At 38.7% G+C, this 16,978-nt stretch overlaps 1 protein-coding gene across 1 annotated transcript in view; it reads left to right on the forward strand.

The window, feature by feature from the left end:
- Nucleotides 1-2,452: 2,452 nt before the first annotated feature.
- The window catches only part of LOC145674912 (obg-like ATPase 1), a gene marked incomplete at its 5' end in the record, with an annotated part of 187,156 nt that continues 172,630 nt past the window's right edge, over nt 2,453-16,978 (forward strand). Inside the window, 1 exon segment of the mRNA XM_081745171.1 lies at nt 2,453-2,549. Coding sequence (XP_081601297.1) covers nt 2,453-2,549 — 97 coding nt within the window.

Here is a 16,978-nt window from a genome sequence, read left to right on the forward strand (position 1 = left end):
GTGTGCTAGATGAAATGGTGGAAGCGACAGGCAGGCGCCCAGGCGGTGGCCGCTTGTCTCATTTGGCTAAACAAATTGGGTAACTGGCAAACTCATTGGCTAAACAGGCAAACTGGCAAACTCATTTGGCTAAACACCCACTGGTGGACCGAAAATTATTTTCTGGGGGCACAAGCGCGTGCTCCTCTTCGCAGTGTTTTAAAGGTGAACTTTGTGCCTTCTTTACAGGTCTTTATGGTCTTTTAGATCCAGGTCTGGAACTGGTTCCTAAGGTCTGGTTCCGGAACCGGGTTTTTCGGATCCAGGTATGGAACCGGTTCCTAAGATTCGGTTCTGGAACAGGGTTTTCGGATCCAGGTGTGGAACCGGAACTTTGTGGTCATCCCTAATCGGGAGAACTCCTCTCCTCCGTCTATCTTATAACATTGCTAATGTAAGTTGTCTCCTCTTCATGTGCCATCTGCAGTAGGGCTATGTATCTCGAGAGCTTATAACCTATGTTTGGATCAAGTCGATCGCAGTTTTTCGTTTTTCTTTGCTATTCACTTTGTTTATTTAGTAATTTACATATTAGTTTATTTAGTTTCTTTTTATCGCTCTTTGTAGATTTTAAGTCTTATCCATTGGTATGTAAGTTTTCATGTGTTTTTTTAGAGTTGTTTTCTTTTTTTTCAACGAACTTAAAAAGTTCGCTACTGAATTCTCTGCGTCTGTGTGGTGGACAAACACCACGTGCGTGGGTTTCCTCGGGGTTCTCCCGTTTCCTCCCACTTTCTTCATTCCACCATTTCATTCATTACTTATCATCACCGTCTCCTTTAGCCTAATCAGCATAACCATGGGACGTAAAACTCAAAGATTTTCTCTACGTCTGTGTGTTTGTGTGTGTATGTGTCTGTTTTTTTTTTTTTTTTTTTTTTTTAATTTTGAACTCTTCATTCGACGGAGCATCAAAAATTATCTGAGAAAATGATGGAATTTTTCGCGTCACTCTTGTCGTTCCCGACATATTGATCAAAAAATGGCCGATTTCCGGAGATTTAAGGAGCCATATCACGGGAACCATAAGTTACAGAGAGATGATATTGGTGTTGATTAATACCTACGAGAATGGTGAATATTTTGATACCAAATAGTAACCGGTGGCCACTGTCCAACTGGTCACTGGTTTGGCCAGTGGCCACCAGTTAATCTCGGTACCAAAATGTTTACCATCCTCTTAGGAATTGATTAACACCAATATAATCTCTCTATGACTTACCGTTCCCGAGATATTGGCTAAAAAGTAGTTCCGATTTCGGGGGATTTAAGGAGCCATATCTCGAACCGTAAGTCATAGAGAGATAATATCGGTGTTGATCAATACCTAAGAGGATGGTGAGCATTTTGGTACCAAATAGTAACCGGTGGCCACTGGCTAACTAGCCATTGATCCCTAGATTATGGCCTAAAAAGTTCAAATTTCGCGAGATTTATGGAGCCAGAGAGAGGATATTTTGCGAATTTTTCGCTAGAAAGAGAAGGTGAATATAAAAAGATTTAGACCCTACTTTTACATGTAGTAACAATCACGGTTATCCTTCCCGCTCCATCTCTTCATTCTTTCTAACCTCGTTCTGACAATGCTCTTGGAGCATTCACAACTTTTTTTTTTTTTTTTTTTTTTTGTCGAAATGTTTTCTTCCCGTTTACGAAACATTAATGTGTTCAATTCCTGCAAATATTTTGCGCCTAACTTGCAAAACCACATAGTAGATAAGATATTTGCACTCTAATTTTTTTTTTTTTTTCCACTTCGAAGGGGACATGATTTGTTCTGTACCTTTTAACCCTAAGAAGTAATGATTGCATTGAAATAATTGCTGTTTCTGTAGTGTGAGGGAGTTCCTTTAAAAGCAGAAACTGGTAATTACTCATTGTAAAATATTTAAACTTGCTGAATTTTAATGCACCTCCATTTTATTATTATTATTATTATTATTATTCTGCATGTAAAAATTGTCGCTGGAATTTTTGTGAGAGTGCATTAAACGTTTGCTGGAGAATAGATTGATAATAATTGATCCTGTAGGGGGTATCAGTGTCACTGTGTTCTCTGTTTTTTTTGTACCCTGTCATTTCAGAAGCTTCTTAATTGAAGCTTAGAGGCACAGCAACCAGACTCCTCATGTCTCGGGTAAAAGGTTCCGTCTTTCCTTGTCATTCGTAGCTTCATCTAGTGTTTAATTTTATGAAAGAAAAAAAAAAGAGAGAGAAAGGGGAACCAAATTAATTCCATTCTAGAAACCAATGTCTTTTGGAACTATAAACACTGGGAAGTAATTGTGGTTTTGCGTTGTAGGTTTTTTTTTTTTCTGTTATTTCTTTTTGTGGTGGTGGTCTTGTGTGTGGGGTTCCCACCTGCTGGCGGAAAATATTCCCTTTATGACATCTGTTTTTCTGTGTGTTGCAGCGCTCTTGACAAGATCATTGTTCAGGGATACAAAGCACTTCAGCTCATCTACTTCTTCACGTCTGGACCTGATGAAGTTAAAGCCTGGACGATACAGGTAAGTGAGAACGTTTCCTTTTCTCACACGCGGATATTTGTATGGATTTTAGGATATTTTTTTTTTCATTATCGCTGTTATATTAGATGTCTTAATAAGTAATACCTTCCAGAGTTCCCTCCAGAGATGACACGGATTACTTCATTCCTGGATATTTCAAATCCGCAAGCTATCCGGATCACTCGAGTCCGGGTTTCGCTTCTCTGATCCGATCACCCGAACACACCCGGAAGTAGTCGTAGTAATATTTGCTGTTTATTATAATAGACTAGTCTCAGTTACTCGCTTCGGTGGGTTAAAATAAGAAAAATTAGAAATATGTTCCGTTAGTCAATCACTTTTTACTTTTACAGAAGCGTTCTGATATCGGTCATTTTCGATCATTTTTAGATACTTCCTCCAAGTTGTGGGGCTGAATTTAGATATAAACGGCATCGGAAGTATGTATCACTGTTCATCTCAACGAGCCCGAAAACTATGTATTCGGCACTAATATCGGTCACTTTCGATCATTTTTATATATCTCTCCCACTCCTCCTCTAAGTTGCTGGGCTCAATTTGGGTATAAACGGCATCGGAAGTGTCACAGTTCATCTCAGCGAGCCCGAAAACTATGGATTCGGCACTAATATCGGTCACTTTCGATCATTTATATATATCTCACCCTACCCACACCTCCTCCAAGTTGCTGGGCTCAATTTGGATATAAACGGCATCGGAAGTGGCGCTGTTCATCTCAGCAAGCCCGAAAACTATGGATTCGGCACTAATATCGGTCACTTTCGATCATTTTTATATATCTCCTCCTCCAAGTTGCTGGGCTCAACTTGGATATAAACGGCATCGGAAGTGTCGCTGTTCATCTCAGCGAGCCGAAAACTATGGATTCGGCACTAATACCGGTCATTTTCGATCATTTTTATATATCTCCCCCTCCCCTCTCCTCTAAGTTGTACATTCAAAGTGAAATGATAACCATCCCAGGTCCGAACCTCATCTATGTCGCAAATATGGTTGACTTCGGTTGGGTGGTTCAAGGGGTGTGAAGCCACAAACATAGTCACTTTCATTTTTATAGAATAATCATGTGACAGGAACCGGGAAAACCCCGAGAAAACCCACTGATACGTTAATAGACCATTACAATCTCATGCTCTGGAGCTAGCTGAGACGGTCTGTTTCACAAATACACTTGAAACCGGTATGCAGTTTGTGGCTAGGTCGCGACAGTCCGTAATGGAGTAATGTATGTAAAAAAAAAATAAAAAAAAATCGAATCGCTCTTTTTGGTATTATTTCGATGCTAAAAGCCAGATGAAGACCTTGTTACAACGTTGAAAGGGCCTAACCGGTTGCAGTGATGTGAACAAATCTTGAGGGGATGGCTGAAATTCACCTGAAATGTAGAAGAGACTATGTAAACTCTACATTCCAAAAGCGAATTGCCGTAAAATGGATGGAACATAGTCAAAAACCAGGAAACATGAACATTAAAGTCAATGGAAAATAAATAAATAAATAAATAAAAGAATTTGTCCAAAAATCAGGAAACATGAACATTAAAGTCATTGAAAAATAAATAAATAAATAAAAGAATTCATCCAAATTCAGGAAACATGAACATTAAAGTCAATGGAAAATAAATGAAAAAAATAAAAAAAGGAATTCGTCCAAAAACCAGAAGACATGAACATTAAAGTCAGTGGGAAAATAAATAAATTTAAAAAAATGAATTCGTGCACATATCTCAAAAACTATAATAAGCAGGTGGCAAATTGAAAGCTTATTGCAAAGACATAACAAAGAGCTTAAAAACGATGTATAGCACGTAAGGTAAATATGGATAGAACATTGTCAAAAGTCAAGTTGTTCGAGTAAAATCAATAATAATGATAAAGTATATGCATCTCCTTCGAATTACCCAGGGTGCCCCACGAAAAAGTTTAAGGCAAGCTTCCCATCCTTTGTACCACGCAAGGGAAGATACTGCTACTTTATATGCAAGTGGTACTTTATCGACAATATTAAGAATAGGATGGATATATGCACAGTCCGCAGCAAAAAACCTGCAACATGAGCATGTAAGTTTATTGTGAAACGACGAAGTCTTTTGTTCCAAAATAAATGTGCAGGGGAGGACGCCGAGGTTTCTCCTGGCGTGATTCGTGCCACTTATTTGTTAGGCGTTATGTTGATTCCCTGCTGCGCTGTTAAACGTAGTTTCACAATAAACTTACATGCTCAAGTTGCATTTTTTTTCTGCGGACTGTACAAGTGATGTAGTGATGAATATACAGTACCTAGGTAGATGATTACGAATCTTCAATATCATCCTCCGCTTCTTGTTCAGATGAATCAAAATAATGAGCAAGGAATTGTAACCGTGACTTGGCAAAAGGTTGATGACAGTCATATCCTCGATACAATATTGTATACCCTGGTCGGTGAACAATGATTTCTGACAGCTTTGCACAAGGCCACGGCGAGCGAGCAGAAGACAGCAGGTCAACCAACCTTAGGCTTAAAACCTGTCGCGTTTCCATGGTAACCACCGCACATTGCCAAACTTTCACTCACCTCTTCCCGTCCTCAACGAGGGAGCAGACAATTCTCCCCTTGCGCGAGAAGCACATGGCAACACCGCAATCCTCAGTCGTCCTCGCGAGCTGAGCTGTCAGAAATCATCGTTCGTCGGCCAGAGTATAGTTGAAACGTAGGCACAGCAGTTGATAGTACGAGATCGAGCAGGACATTGACAGAAGTTTCGAGTATTGTTTCATAGCCTTGGGTAGAAAGATCTCAAAGCATAAAAAATAAATATTCCTTGGAGCTGGTACGGAATCTCCAGACTCGATTTAGCACGCAACGTGATCACGTGACCCAGTCTGACCTGATCACTTGACACAGTTTGGTCATTTTTGCAAACTGGATAGGCCCTTACCGGTAGCAATGAACCAGATGTTGGTAGTATCTGGAACAACATCAAGGTTCAAACAAACTGGGAACAAAGTTGATCGTGTAAGATCGAGCCGAACAAGATGTGAATCCGCAAAACAATTTGTGTTTGCTGTTCTTGCAAGGATTCAACGCAACTATTTTCTTCGGGTGCCATTGCTACAGAGCCTTATTATGAATGTCCGATGTGCAATACTGGTATCCCTAATTAAGCACTTAAAATTCTGTTATAATAATTCAATACACTATTTTTGTAATTTTCTTCACTTAATTTTTTGTAATCTAGGGATGTCTGTTTTCCTATGCATAAATTGTACAATCCGCGGCAAAAAACCTGCAACATGAGCATATAAGTTTATTGTGAAATGACGAAGTCTTTTGGTCCAAAATAAGTGTGCACGGGAGGAGGCCGAGGTTTATCCTGATGTGATTCGTTCCTCTTAGACGTTATGTTCATTCTCTGTGCTGTTAGGCGTAGTTTCACAATAAACTTACATCCTCATGTTGCAGGTTTTTTGCCGCGGATTGTACAATTAATGGGTTTAAACTTAAAATATAGTAAAATATTTTTAAAATGTTTCAGGTGCTAATGTAGCCTCTATTGAAAACAAATTTTCTAAAAACAAGCCTTATAAATGACTTGCCAAAGTTACCCTATACCAGTAGCGTAGCCAGGATGTTTTTTTGGGGGGTAGGGGCAAGTGCTGTTATAGGTACATATAGAAAAATTACAAACAAAAAAATATATAAACATAAAAATATATAAAAAATTACAAACATAAAAGTACCAAAGTATATTGTCGGACCTCTTTGGGGGGGCGGCCCCTCTGGGCCCCCCTTCTCTACGCCACTGCCGTATACGGAGTAAAATTGGCACCAAAAAGAATTATTTTATGCAGGTACAATTTCGAATTTTGAAAAAGATGTTACAGATATTAGAAGAGGAAGGTTCAAATGTCGACATTAAAAAAAAAAGAGAGAGAGAGAGAGAGAGAGAGAGTGTCTTTAATAGTTTCTGAAAAAATCTTGAAGAAAACTCAAAAAACTTGCCAGTGTTCCCCCATTTTACGGTACGTATATTTGCTTCATCTACGATTTCAAATAAGTTGTAAATGATATACTCTGGTTCTCAACGTTCTGTATGATCTCGACCCATTTCAGGAATAATTTTCTATAACTTTTATGAAACTTAAGGTGAGTCAACTATTGTCTGAAACCAGGGGCGGATCCAGGACGGATTTCTTGGGAGGAGTTGTAATACTGCTACTTAGAGCCCTTTTTAATAGCTCCGAACTCTAGGATGGGTATGTTCGTATAAGAGGAGTTTCATTTTCTGGGGGGAGCGATCGCCCCCTCCCTGGATACGCCCCTGTCTGAAATATTTGTGTTGTTACTTCGCCTATTTTATTTGGAACTCGTACTGCTGTTATGAAGAAATATATCCACAGAACGCTGTTGTCGTGTTTATTTACTGGTCGCCTGTAGGACAGTTGGCATGTAAATTGATCTGTGTCACGCATCGTGGTGAAAACACATTAAAAAGAAATTATTTGCCACATACACATATCACATTTGACAGAAATTATGCAAATTGATTTATTTAAAAAGAAATAATTTTAATAATTTTGATGACAACAGTACCTCGAATCCTTTTATGCGACTAAACAGTCTTCCAGAACTGTAGCTGCTAGAAAGGCAGATGTTAAGAGTTATTTTTTAAAAATGATTTTACCAGAATTTGCCTTTTGTGTGTGTGTGTTTGTTTCGTCTTTCTTCTTGCAAGTCAAAAATTATACACACTGTTCTTCCTGTAACTTATTTACACAAAGGCTAATAGCCCAACACGTGTATCATTTTTCGACGTAGTCACTTCCTTGTCCCTTCTTTAAATCTCCCGAAATCGGAACTTTTTTGGCCAATATCTCGGGAACGGTAAGAGTGACGCGAAAAATTCCATCACTTGTTTGAGATAGGTTCTGATGCTTTATCGAATGGAGAGCTCAAAATTGAAAAATTCGCAAATAACAGAGACACACACACACACACACACACACACACACACACACACACACACACACACAGAGAGAGAGAGAGAGAGAGAGAGAGAGAGAGAGAGAGAGAGAGAGAATTCAGTAACGAACTTTTTACGTTCGTGAAAACCAAGACGCCCTATGAAAATTTACAAGGTACTCTTGCTCTTTACTAAAATACCAGAAGTAAATAATAGGTCAATACTCACCAAAGGTGAGTAACAGATAGGGATGGCCAGAACCGGTTCTTGGTGGAACCGGTTTTCGCGTCTGAACGGATCCGGTTCTAGAAGATCCGGTTCCGGAACCGGTTTTTCGGATCCAGGTCTGGAACCGGTTCTTCGGATCCAGGTCTGGAACCGGTTCTTCGGATCCAGGTCTAGAACCAGTTCTTCGGATCCAGGTTTGGAACCGGTTCTTCGGATTAGGTCTGGAACCGGTTCCGCTGGAACCGAAGCTTTGTTACCATCCCTACCTAAACGCGAGCTGCTGGCAAGCTGTGAACAGTATGCTAGATGAAATGGCGGAAGCGACAGGCAGGCTCCCAGACGGCGGCAGCTTGTCTCATTTGGCTAAATAAACTGGGTAACTGGCAAACTCATTGGCTAAACAGGCAAACTGGCCAACTCATTTGGCTAAACACCCACTGGTGGACCAAATTTTTTTTCTGGGGGCACAAGCGGGTCTGGGCGGGGAAGGCACAAGCGCATGGTCTTCTTTGCATTATTTTTGAAGGTGAACTTTGTGCCCCCTTTACGGGTCTTTGGAGGCTTTCGGATCCAGGTATGGAACCGGTCCCTAAGATCCGGTTCTGGAACCGGGTTTTCAGGTCCAGATCTGGAACCGGTTCCTAAGATCCGGTTCTGGAACCGGGTTTTAAGATCCAGATCTGGAACCGGTTCTTAAGATCCGGTTCTGGAACCGGGTTTTCGGATCCAAGTCTGGAACCGGTTCTGAAAACCGCATCTTCGAGAACCGGTTCCTCGCGGAACCGGTTCCGCCGGAACCGGAACTTTATGGCCATCCCTAGTAACAGAGAGTATGTTATTCCTATCAGTTGAGTATCTTCACTAATAGAAATGGTATTTTTTAAATGTCGTTTAAAGGAGATTAACTTACTTTTTTAAAAGGAAACTGGTACATTTTGAGTTTTAAAAGGGGGATAACTTACTTTTTAAAAGAAAATGGTACATTTTTGAGTTTTAAAAGAGGGAGGATGGGGAGAGTGACAGGTTATGTAAAACTGAGACTCGATCGGGACGTCTGGTCAAAAAGCAATTAAAATATTAAAGAAATAAAGATTAAGTTATGTCATATTAAGAACTAAAAGGAAACGTTAATTCAGTAAATCAAGTTAAGTGGCCCCCATCACTGCGAAATTAAAATTCCGCTAATTTTACAGTAATTATGTGATATATTCCAATAGATAAAATATAATCGAAATGTGGAACAAGAGCGCCCTAGACAATATTATTTTACATGGGATACCGTTATCACGACTTGCTTATCTACTTTTGATTTCCAGCCATTTAGAAAATCGGCATTTATTTTCGCGTTTTAAAATGGCTGCAAACGGAAAGCTACTAGGTGACTCGTGATAACGGTATCTCATGTAAAATAATATTGTCTAGGGAGCTCTTGTTCCACATTTCGATTATCTTTTATCTGTTTGTAGATTTCACATAATTACTGTAAAATTAGCGGTATTTTAATTTCGCTGTGATTAGACCTCTTAAAGAGTCAAATTAAACGAGTGGTGGTTACAATTTCTTATTGACATAAATGTCAATATTTTATTGATGAGCCAAATGAATTACAGATGAACTGGTACGTGTAGACAGAGCAAACAGCAAGAGCAATGAGTACTTCCGGACTTTTTGCCAAGTATACATTTTGACTTTTTCTCGCCTTCTGCTGATAGCGGCATTCTTGACCAGTGCTGCTGTGGGTGGTAAGACAGTGAGTCAGAACTAGAGGGAGAAAACGAGGTTGAGAATCTTAATTAGACTAGCCATTCATCCTACTTTATTTTACTTCACAACAACAAATTTCCAGTTGAATTTGTGAACAAAACAGCTCCTACAGTAAGACGTCATTCCTCAATACTTTGACCCCCTTCTGCTCAAAAACACAAAACACGCTTTGTTGCGTGTTATGGTATGCTAAAGGAGTAACTATTCCCAAAAGTTCAGATTTTTTTTTATCCAGGCCCATTGAAGATATTGGACAGTGAAATATGCCAAATTTACATAATTCCCTAAATTTACGATATTTTTCCAGGCCTTTGGGAGCAGCTACAGGTCTGCAAATTTTTAAGTATAAACTTATGACCCCACGTCAGGTGCTTCCTCTTCCCAAACACGTTTCCAATGTCCAAAAATGTTGCTCAGCAATTTTCAGTTTGCTATAGTATTCGCGCCGAGTCGTGAAGCTTGGGTTTTAAACCAATCATAGAAGTATTTTGCTTGAGCTCCAACACATCGGAAAACTTCGGTACAATTCGTGGACCCGTTTCCCGAGCGCACACTTGGGGAAACGTCGAACAGCTGAAATTCACCGGCTATGTTGCCAAACTTTGAAGACATAGTAAACGAGTATATTAAAGAGGCATTTAAAAATTACCAATAATAACACTGCACAACAATAACTACTGTAACAACTATTCAAAAATAGTAACACTAGCACAAATAGTAACAACGAAAATATAACGCAACAAAAAACAATTAACAAAACGGAACTTGGCGCCAATCCGACAACACTGTACTCTCGGGAGATGTTTTCCGTGTAGCGCGAGAGACGACACTGACAAAATTTGATGGGTGGGGGTTGACGACTGGAACACACCCTCACGTTCTATTGGGTGGAGAAATCGGTAGATCTAGGCCAAGCTTCACGACTCGGCGCGAGTACTATAGGACAAATACGTGCTGAGATATTCAAAACAACGTAAACGCCTGAAATCGAGAAAACGAAAAATGGCGGCAGAAGCTGCGTCGCTACGAAATGTTTTTAAAAATATTTAAGTATGGTTTATATATTTAAAAGGTCGAACGGACATTTTTCTTTTTTCTGGATCACTTGGCATGGATTGATCCATCAGAGGGAAAACGTCAGTGACTATTAGACCATCATCTTTACTAAACAGCAATTAGTTGTACAAAATTCTGTACAACTGTATATCCCAAATACCTGATATCCACTTAGGCGAATCCTACTCCTTCAAGGCGAACATGAAGATTGCTTACAGCTTCACGATACGTCGCGTGGTCCTGTAATCCAGCTGTTCTCATAGGCGAAATAATGTGGTGAGGAACGGGGTATACTGTGGTGATTGATGTTGATAGTCTGTGTACCTGATTCAAGTCCCGGCACTCAGTGGTAGAGCTTTCACCTCTGGTGCTTGGGGTCCCGGGTTCGATCCCAGCCCCCGCCAAGTGAACTTTGTGGTGGACAAACACTGTGCTCGTGGGTTTTCTCGGGGTTCTCCCGTTTCCTCCCACTTTCTTCATTGCACCATTTCACTCATCTCTCATCATCACCGTCTCCTTTAGCCTAACCGACATAACCGTGGGACGTAAAACTCAAAGTTTTAATTTCATTTTCATTTCAAGTCCCGGCACGCCCTTTATGGACTTGGTGTTGCATAATTATTCAAAATTCATTCATTCACGAAACTTTGCCACTATATCTGTGCCCGAAAAGATGACTCGAACCTGAACTGCGCTCTGCACAGATGCATGTTGTAATGTTAGGTCAAAATTTCCGTATTGATGACCCATATATGCCCTAACACCTACCACAAGCCTTTATGAAGAATAGAACTATTAAAATAGCCGAAAGACTTGTGAAAAATGTCAGGATCTTTGAACCTGACAATGGTTAAAAAAATTAATACCTGCGTTCGTACGAGAAATAGTGTGTTGAAGACTCCTAACGTGTCACCTCTATGCAGTGTAGCCTTTTTGTCTTCCACTGGCGGTATTGGTCAAAGGAAGAAGTGGACAGCACGTTTGATGGTAGAGAAGAGGGCCTGCCATTAATTCAAGTTGTCTGTCACAGGCCGATGCGTGATGTAATTATCTATCCTCGCAAAGGAAGATGGACTCTCCAGGGCTAGAGCTCTATGACAGGAGCTCTCTGCTCATCACGTGTCGCCATGGAATGTGGCCTCCGTCGGCCACCCGTCTTGTAATTATGCACCTCAATCCCACCCGACGCTCAGTCAACACGATTCAGTTAGGATTTCGTAATGTAAATACAGTGCCATTGGATATTCTGTGTCAGTGGAACCAAGGACATACAAAACAGAATTTTCTTTTTATCATATGTATTGACAATACATCGATACCTGTCTCCATTCACATGGTCAATATACTACAAAATTATTGATCCTGTACATGTAGCCAATGACTTCACATTCGAGTAAAAATTACTTCAAACCACTGGCAGGTTTCTTGCCATAAACTCGTCGTTAAATAATAATAAAAAGATGTAACTAAAGGAAGATTTTGCCACACGATTCAACAGCCGTTTGTGTGTCTGTCTGGCCGACCACCTCTCTGTTAACTCTCGTAGAAGTTAATGAAACTTGGTATGTGACCTTTTCCAACATTCTGAAATAATCCTGTTGCTCGGGGTTGCAATCCATCACCAATAGCGAAATCAGGAATAAATTCATGCCATGTTTGCAAGTTTGCACATATACATGCAAAAGATTTTTCCGGTATAAATTACGTAATAAATATTCGATTCTGATAAAATATACCGTATATTAAGAGAGAATATCTCGTTCGATTCCGGCTCCCACTAATTGGACTTTGAAATGGACAAAAGCCGTATGCGTGAGTTTTCTCTGGGTTCTTCCACTTTCTTCATTCCATCATTATCCTCTATCTCATCATCACCTCTCCATTTAGTCTTGGTGCATAAACGAGGGACGTTAAACCAAGAAAAGAAAGAAGATCCTGACCATCCCGATTGGTTGCAGTTGATTTCCGTCAAGGCAGGATAAACTGGTTAAAAGGGGCGAGATCCACCAAAACTTCGAAGTTTTTTCATGATAATATATATATATATAATACTTTTTCTTTCATACCTTCACTAAAATGATTAGATTTTGATACAATATAGCTTATGTTTTCTTTGAGGCTTACCAGGCTTACCCGCTGCATGTCATAAGCCAATGAAGAATAAGGGAGAGAATTCACTTCCCCTTCCGTTACGAAAAAAAATTAAGAAACACGATAAAATTCGTAAAACAAGTCGATTATCGTGTAGCGTAGCTCGTGTCGTAGGCTTCCCAGTCATACCCAATCGTTTGGTTCTGAACTAATCGAAAATGATGAAGTATATTTAACTCGCACCCCGCACAGTTTTATAACTATAATAAATGACTACGATAATTTTGGTAAGAATCATTCCATTCTGATAAGGCACAAATCTCCAGGTGTAGACAAAGTTTCCGCTGAGTTAGTTTTAGCTAGAGTGGGAAATTTATGGAAAGAGATAATCAAACTCATTTTCCTTATCTGGAACAAGGATGAATTGCCAGAAGAGTGGGAAAAACAACATTGCTTCGATTCACAAGACGACAAAACTTGAGTGTAATAATTATTGGGACATACTTCTTTTGTTAATATCCAAGAAAGTGCTTTGGAACATTCTGTTACCAAGATTGACCGCATGAACAGATGAAATTGCTGGAGGTTATCAGTGTGGATTCAGTCAAAATCGATCAAATATTTACTCGTCCCTAAATACTCGTAAAGAAATGGGAGTATAACACTCCGGTGCATCAATTATTTGTTGATTTTAGAATGACATATGTTTTAGTTAGGAAGAAAACATTGTACAGTCTGCGACAAAAGTTCTTTCCGTTTAGTAAAATTTATTTTGAGAATAACAGTGGTATAGCTGGAACGTACAGACAGTTACATTCTTTTTAATTTACTGAAAACTGTATTCAAATTATCCTTCCATTCTGAAGTTTTTTTACGAAACTAATTTTATCAAACGGAAAGTGTTTTTTATCACTGACTGTACAACATTCTTACTGAATTTATTACATCAAAAAGAACTAGCTCAGGAGAGTAATGCTTCCGGAAGTAGGAACGAAAAACACAGTTCTGAGTGGTTGGCGTTATCCATTTCTTGCCACGTTGCATTCAAATAGCAGAAATCAAACGACTGTTGTTGTCGGTCTTCGTGGCCGATTGGGCTAGCGCTATATGCTAATAACGAAAACCTCTTTTGGTGGGAGTTCAAACCCGGCCTGAGGAAAGTTTTTTTTAACATTTTTATAACACTTTTTAAATTAAAATAATATGAAAATAATACTCAAAAAAGTGATTTACTTACTTTTGTGTAGATAAGTAGTAGTAGTAGTAGTAGTAGTAGTAGTAGTAGTAGGAACGGGTTAGAAGCCCCGCAGAGCTCGTTTTGTTCCCCTTCTACTCCATGATATAGGGCTCGTTTTGTTTCCCTTGTACTCCATGATATAAATTTTGTGACCAACTTAAAATAACTGGCTAGGATAGCGCGTAAAACAGCTGGCTAGAGTAGCGCGCGAAAAAAACACTTCCGGGAGCATTACTTTCCCGAGCGGGTCGTCATCAAAAACGTATATAATTAAGGTGTGATTAATTAGAACTCTGATTGAAGTCCGCGTAGGGAAATACTTGTCCACAAGCTCTCTGGATAATTTTGTTCTGGAATATGCTGTAAGGCAAGTTAAAAATAAGAACCAGGACTTACAGCTGGATGACACTCACCAGATTATGGTATAAGCTTATGATATCAACTCGGGCGTCTCAGGCCGGGGGGGGGGACGAGGGGGATACGTCCCCTCCAATAATTTGAAGTACAAAATATTCAATACTAGCAGCGTTCACCCCGCTTCGCTGCGGTCACCCCGGAACGCAATAAACTTTGTTACTTAGATAATTTTTACTTTTTCGCTTTCAAGTGATATGATAAAAACCATAGAAGATTGCAGTAAATCTTAACATTATATCGCCTGTCATTTATGTTAACCCGCCCCGCTTCGCTGCGGTCATCCCGGTGCTGGCATATTGTAAAAGTGTCTGTAAAAATAAGCAAATCAATTAAAAAATTTTAAACAGAAGATTCAAGCTATTTTCCGCTGTATATCGCCTGTCATTTATGTTAACCCGCCGAGTGACACGGTCATGCGGGTTGCATATAAATACGTTTATTTTTACCTATGATGAACTAATAACAAAGGATTTGTACGTTATGGACACTTGAATGGTCAATTATCTCAAGACACTGGTAATTAAAAATTAAAGTGATATGATAAAAACCATCTAGGGTCCAAATCCTAATAACCCCCCAAAAATGAAAGAAATTGGTTCAGCCGTATTAGCGTGATGAGCGGACAAAGGATTTTGTACGTTCTCTTTTATATATATAGATAGATTTTATTCTCATCTAATTATTTACTAACGATAGGATAACATATAAATAATAATAATTTTTTATTTGGAATATAATATTCAGGTTGTGAAACGATTATAACAGAGTTCTTGATATACCTCGGGGGATCCGTGAAGGTAAGCAGAAGGGTAAAAATGGAATCGAATGGTAAAAAGAAGAAGGATAAAAATGGATAATAAACAGGTTGGACTAGGAAGTACCATTTAAATCAATTTCTTTGATGTTTCCCTCCTCCCTCCAAACTTTACATGTCACAGACGCCAGTGGATATCAGTCTGATAGGAGGTAATATGAGTAAAATAGAAAGAAATGGAGAGGTTTTGTGAAACATATGCGAAGACACAGGTTTAGAAGTGAATGGAAAATAAGCAAATACATAGAAATTTACCGTGACCATAACGCTGTAAATTATAAATACGTTAAAACGTTAAATAATGCTATCGATAAAGTGGATACTTTCAAATATTTAATGAACTTTCTCGTAGCTAAGCGGTTAGCGTACGTACCTTTGGCGTGGGATACCCGGGTTCGATTCCAAGCGGGAACTCGTGATTCGGATCCCAGATTAGTCTGTAGGTCCACGTCTCATATAGCCTTCTTACTGAAGGAGACGCTAAACTCGAAATCAAATCAAATCAAATCACTCAAATATTTAAGATCAACATTAATAGACCAAAACTATATTAACAAATAAATGTCGACTGAAAGCAGGTAATTCGTGTTATTATTCAATCCAGAATCTTTTCCCTTTCCAAATTCTGTCGAAGATTTTGAAGCTTAAAATATAAAAACACCTGTTATGCTGTGTAGTGCGAAACATGGTTCATTACTCGTAGGGACGAACACAGACTGAAAATATTTGAAAATAAAAGTACTGAGACAATATTCGGATCCAAGGGGACAAGAATGTGAAATGACAGATACTCCATAACGAAAAACTACATAATTTATAAGATTTACCAAACATTGCTAGGGTCTAGAAGACCCAAGTGGGCAGATCATGTAGCCAGAGTGGGAGGAAAAGAATTGAAGGCTTTCAAAATTTTAATTAGAACACAACCAAAGAAAGATAATTAGGAAGGTGGATCATTTGCTGTCTTCTTTTAACGATTTCAAGCCCAGTCCTTCTCCATTTACTTGAATTTACAAGTTTATTTTTCAGTTCGTGTTTCTGTTGTTATAAATAAATAATAAATCGTAATATTTAAGCCAGTATTCAAGTTTTCAGGTAGTTTTAGCAGATATTACATTTTTTTTTTATTTATTTACATTTTTCATTCTTTTTCTAATTACTGTACTTCTAATATTGATTTGTATAGTTTCTAAAGTATTATAATATCTACAAGATACTGTACTTGTATATTTTATTATTGTTTAATGCAATTGCAATGATTATTATACATTAATTTCACTGAAGTATGCGATACATCATTTTTATGCAGTCGATATTGACATAACAATTACAAAGACATTTACATAAATCATATAATACGCTTAATTGAATATTGATGTATCAGATAATCAAATGATTTGGTTTTGTTCTTACTTTTTCTTAGCTTGCCATAATTGTATTAAATAACGTTATAACTGGTTTGTTTTGAACGCTTCTTAATTAATGAATCCCCGTTAAATTTCATTCAAACCTTAAATGAGAAATACAGATGCTTTTAAAATAATACTAGTGTTATATTAACTGGTTCATATTAACTTTGCTGTCTTAAATAACTTGAACTAAACAATACAAATTGCTGAACGAAGCAACGCTTATTTAAAAATAATAACTGTGTAACAGTTTAGCCAACTAACTGAACATATTGGCTTCATCAGACACTATGAAGCCAATCGCCAACTAACTGAGCATATTGGCTTCATCAGACATTCTGAAGCCAATCGCCAACTAACTGAACATATTGGCGTCATCAGGCATTCTGAAGCCAATCGCCAACTGACTGAACATATTGGCTTCATCAGACACTATGAAGCCAATCG

This window comes from Thermobia domestica, chromosome 18 (genome assembly GCF_964235325.1).
Source record: "Thermobia domestica chromosome 18, izTheDome1.hap1.1, whole genome shotgun sequence".
Taxonomy (NCBI): domain Eukaryota; kingdom Metazoa; phylum Arthropoda; class Insecta; order Zygentoma; family Lepismatidae; genus Thermobia; species Thermobia domestica.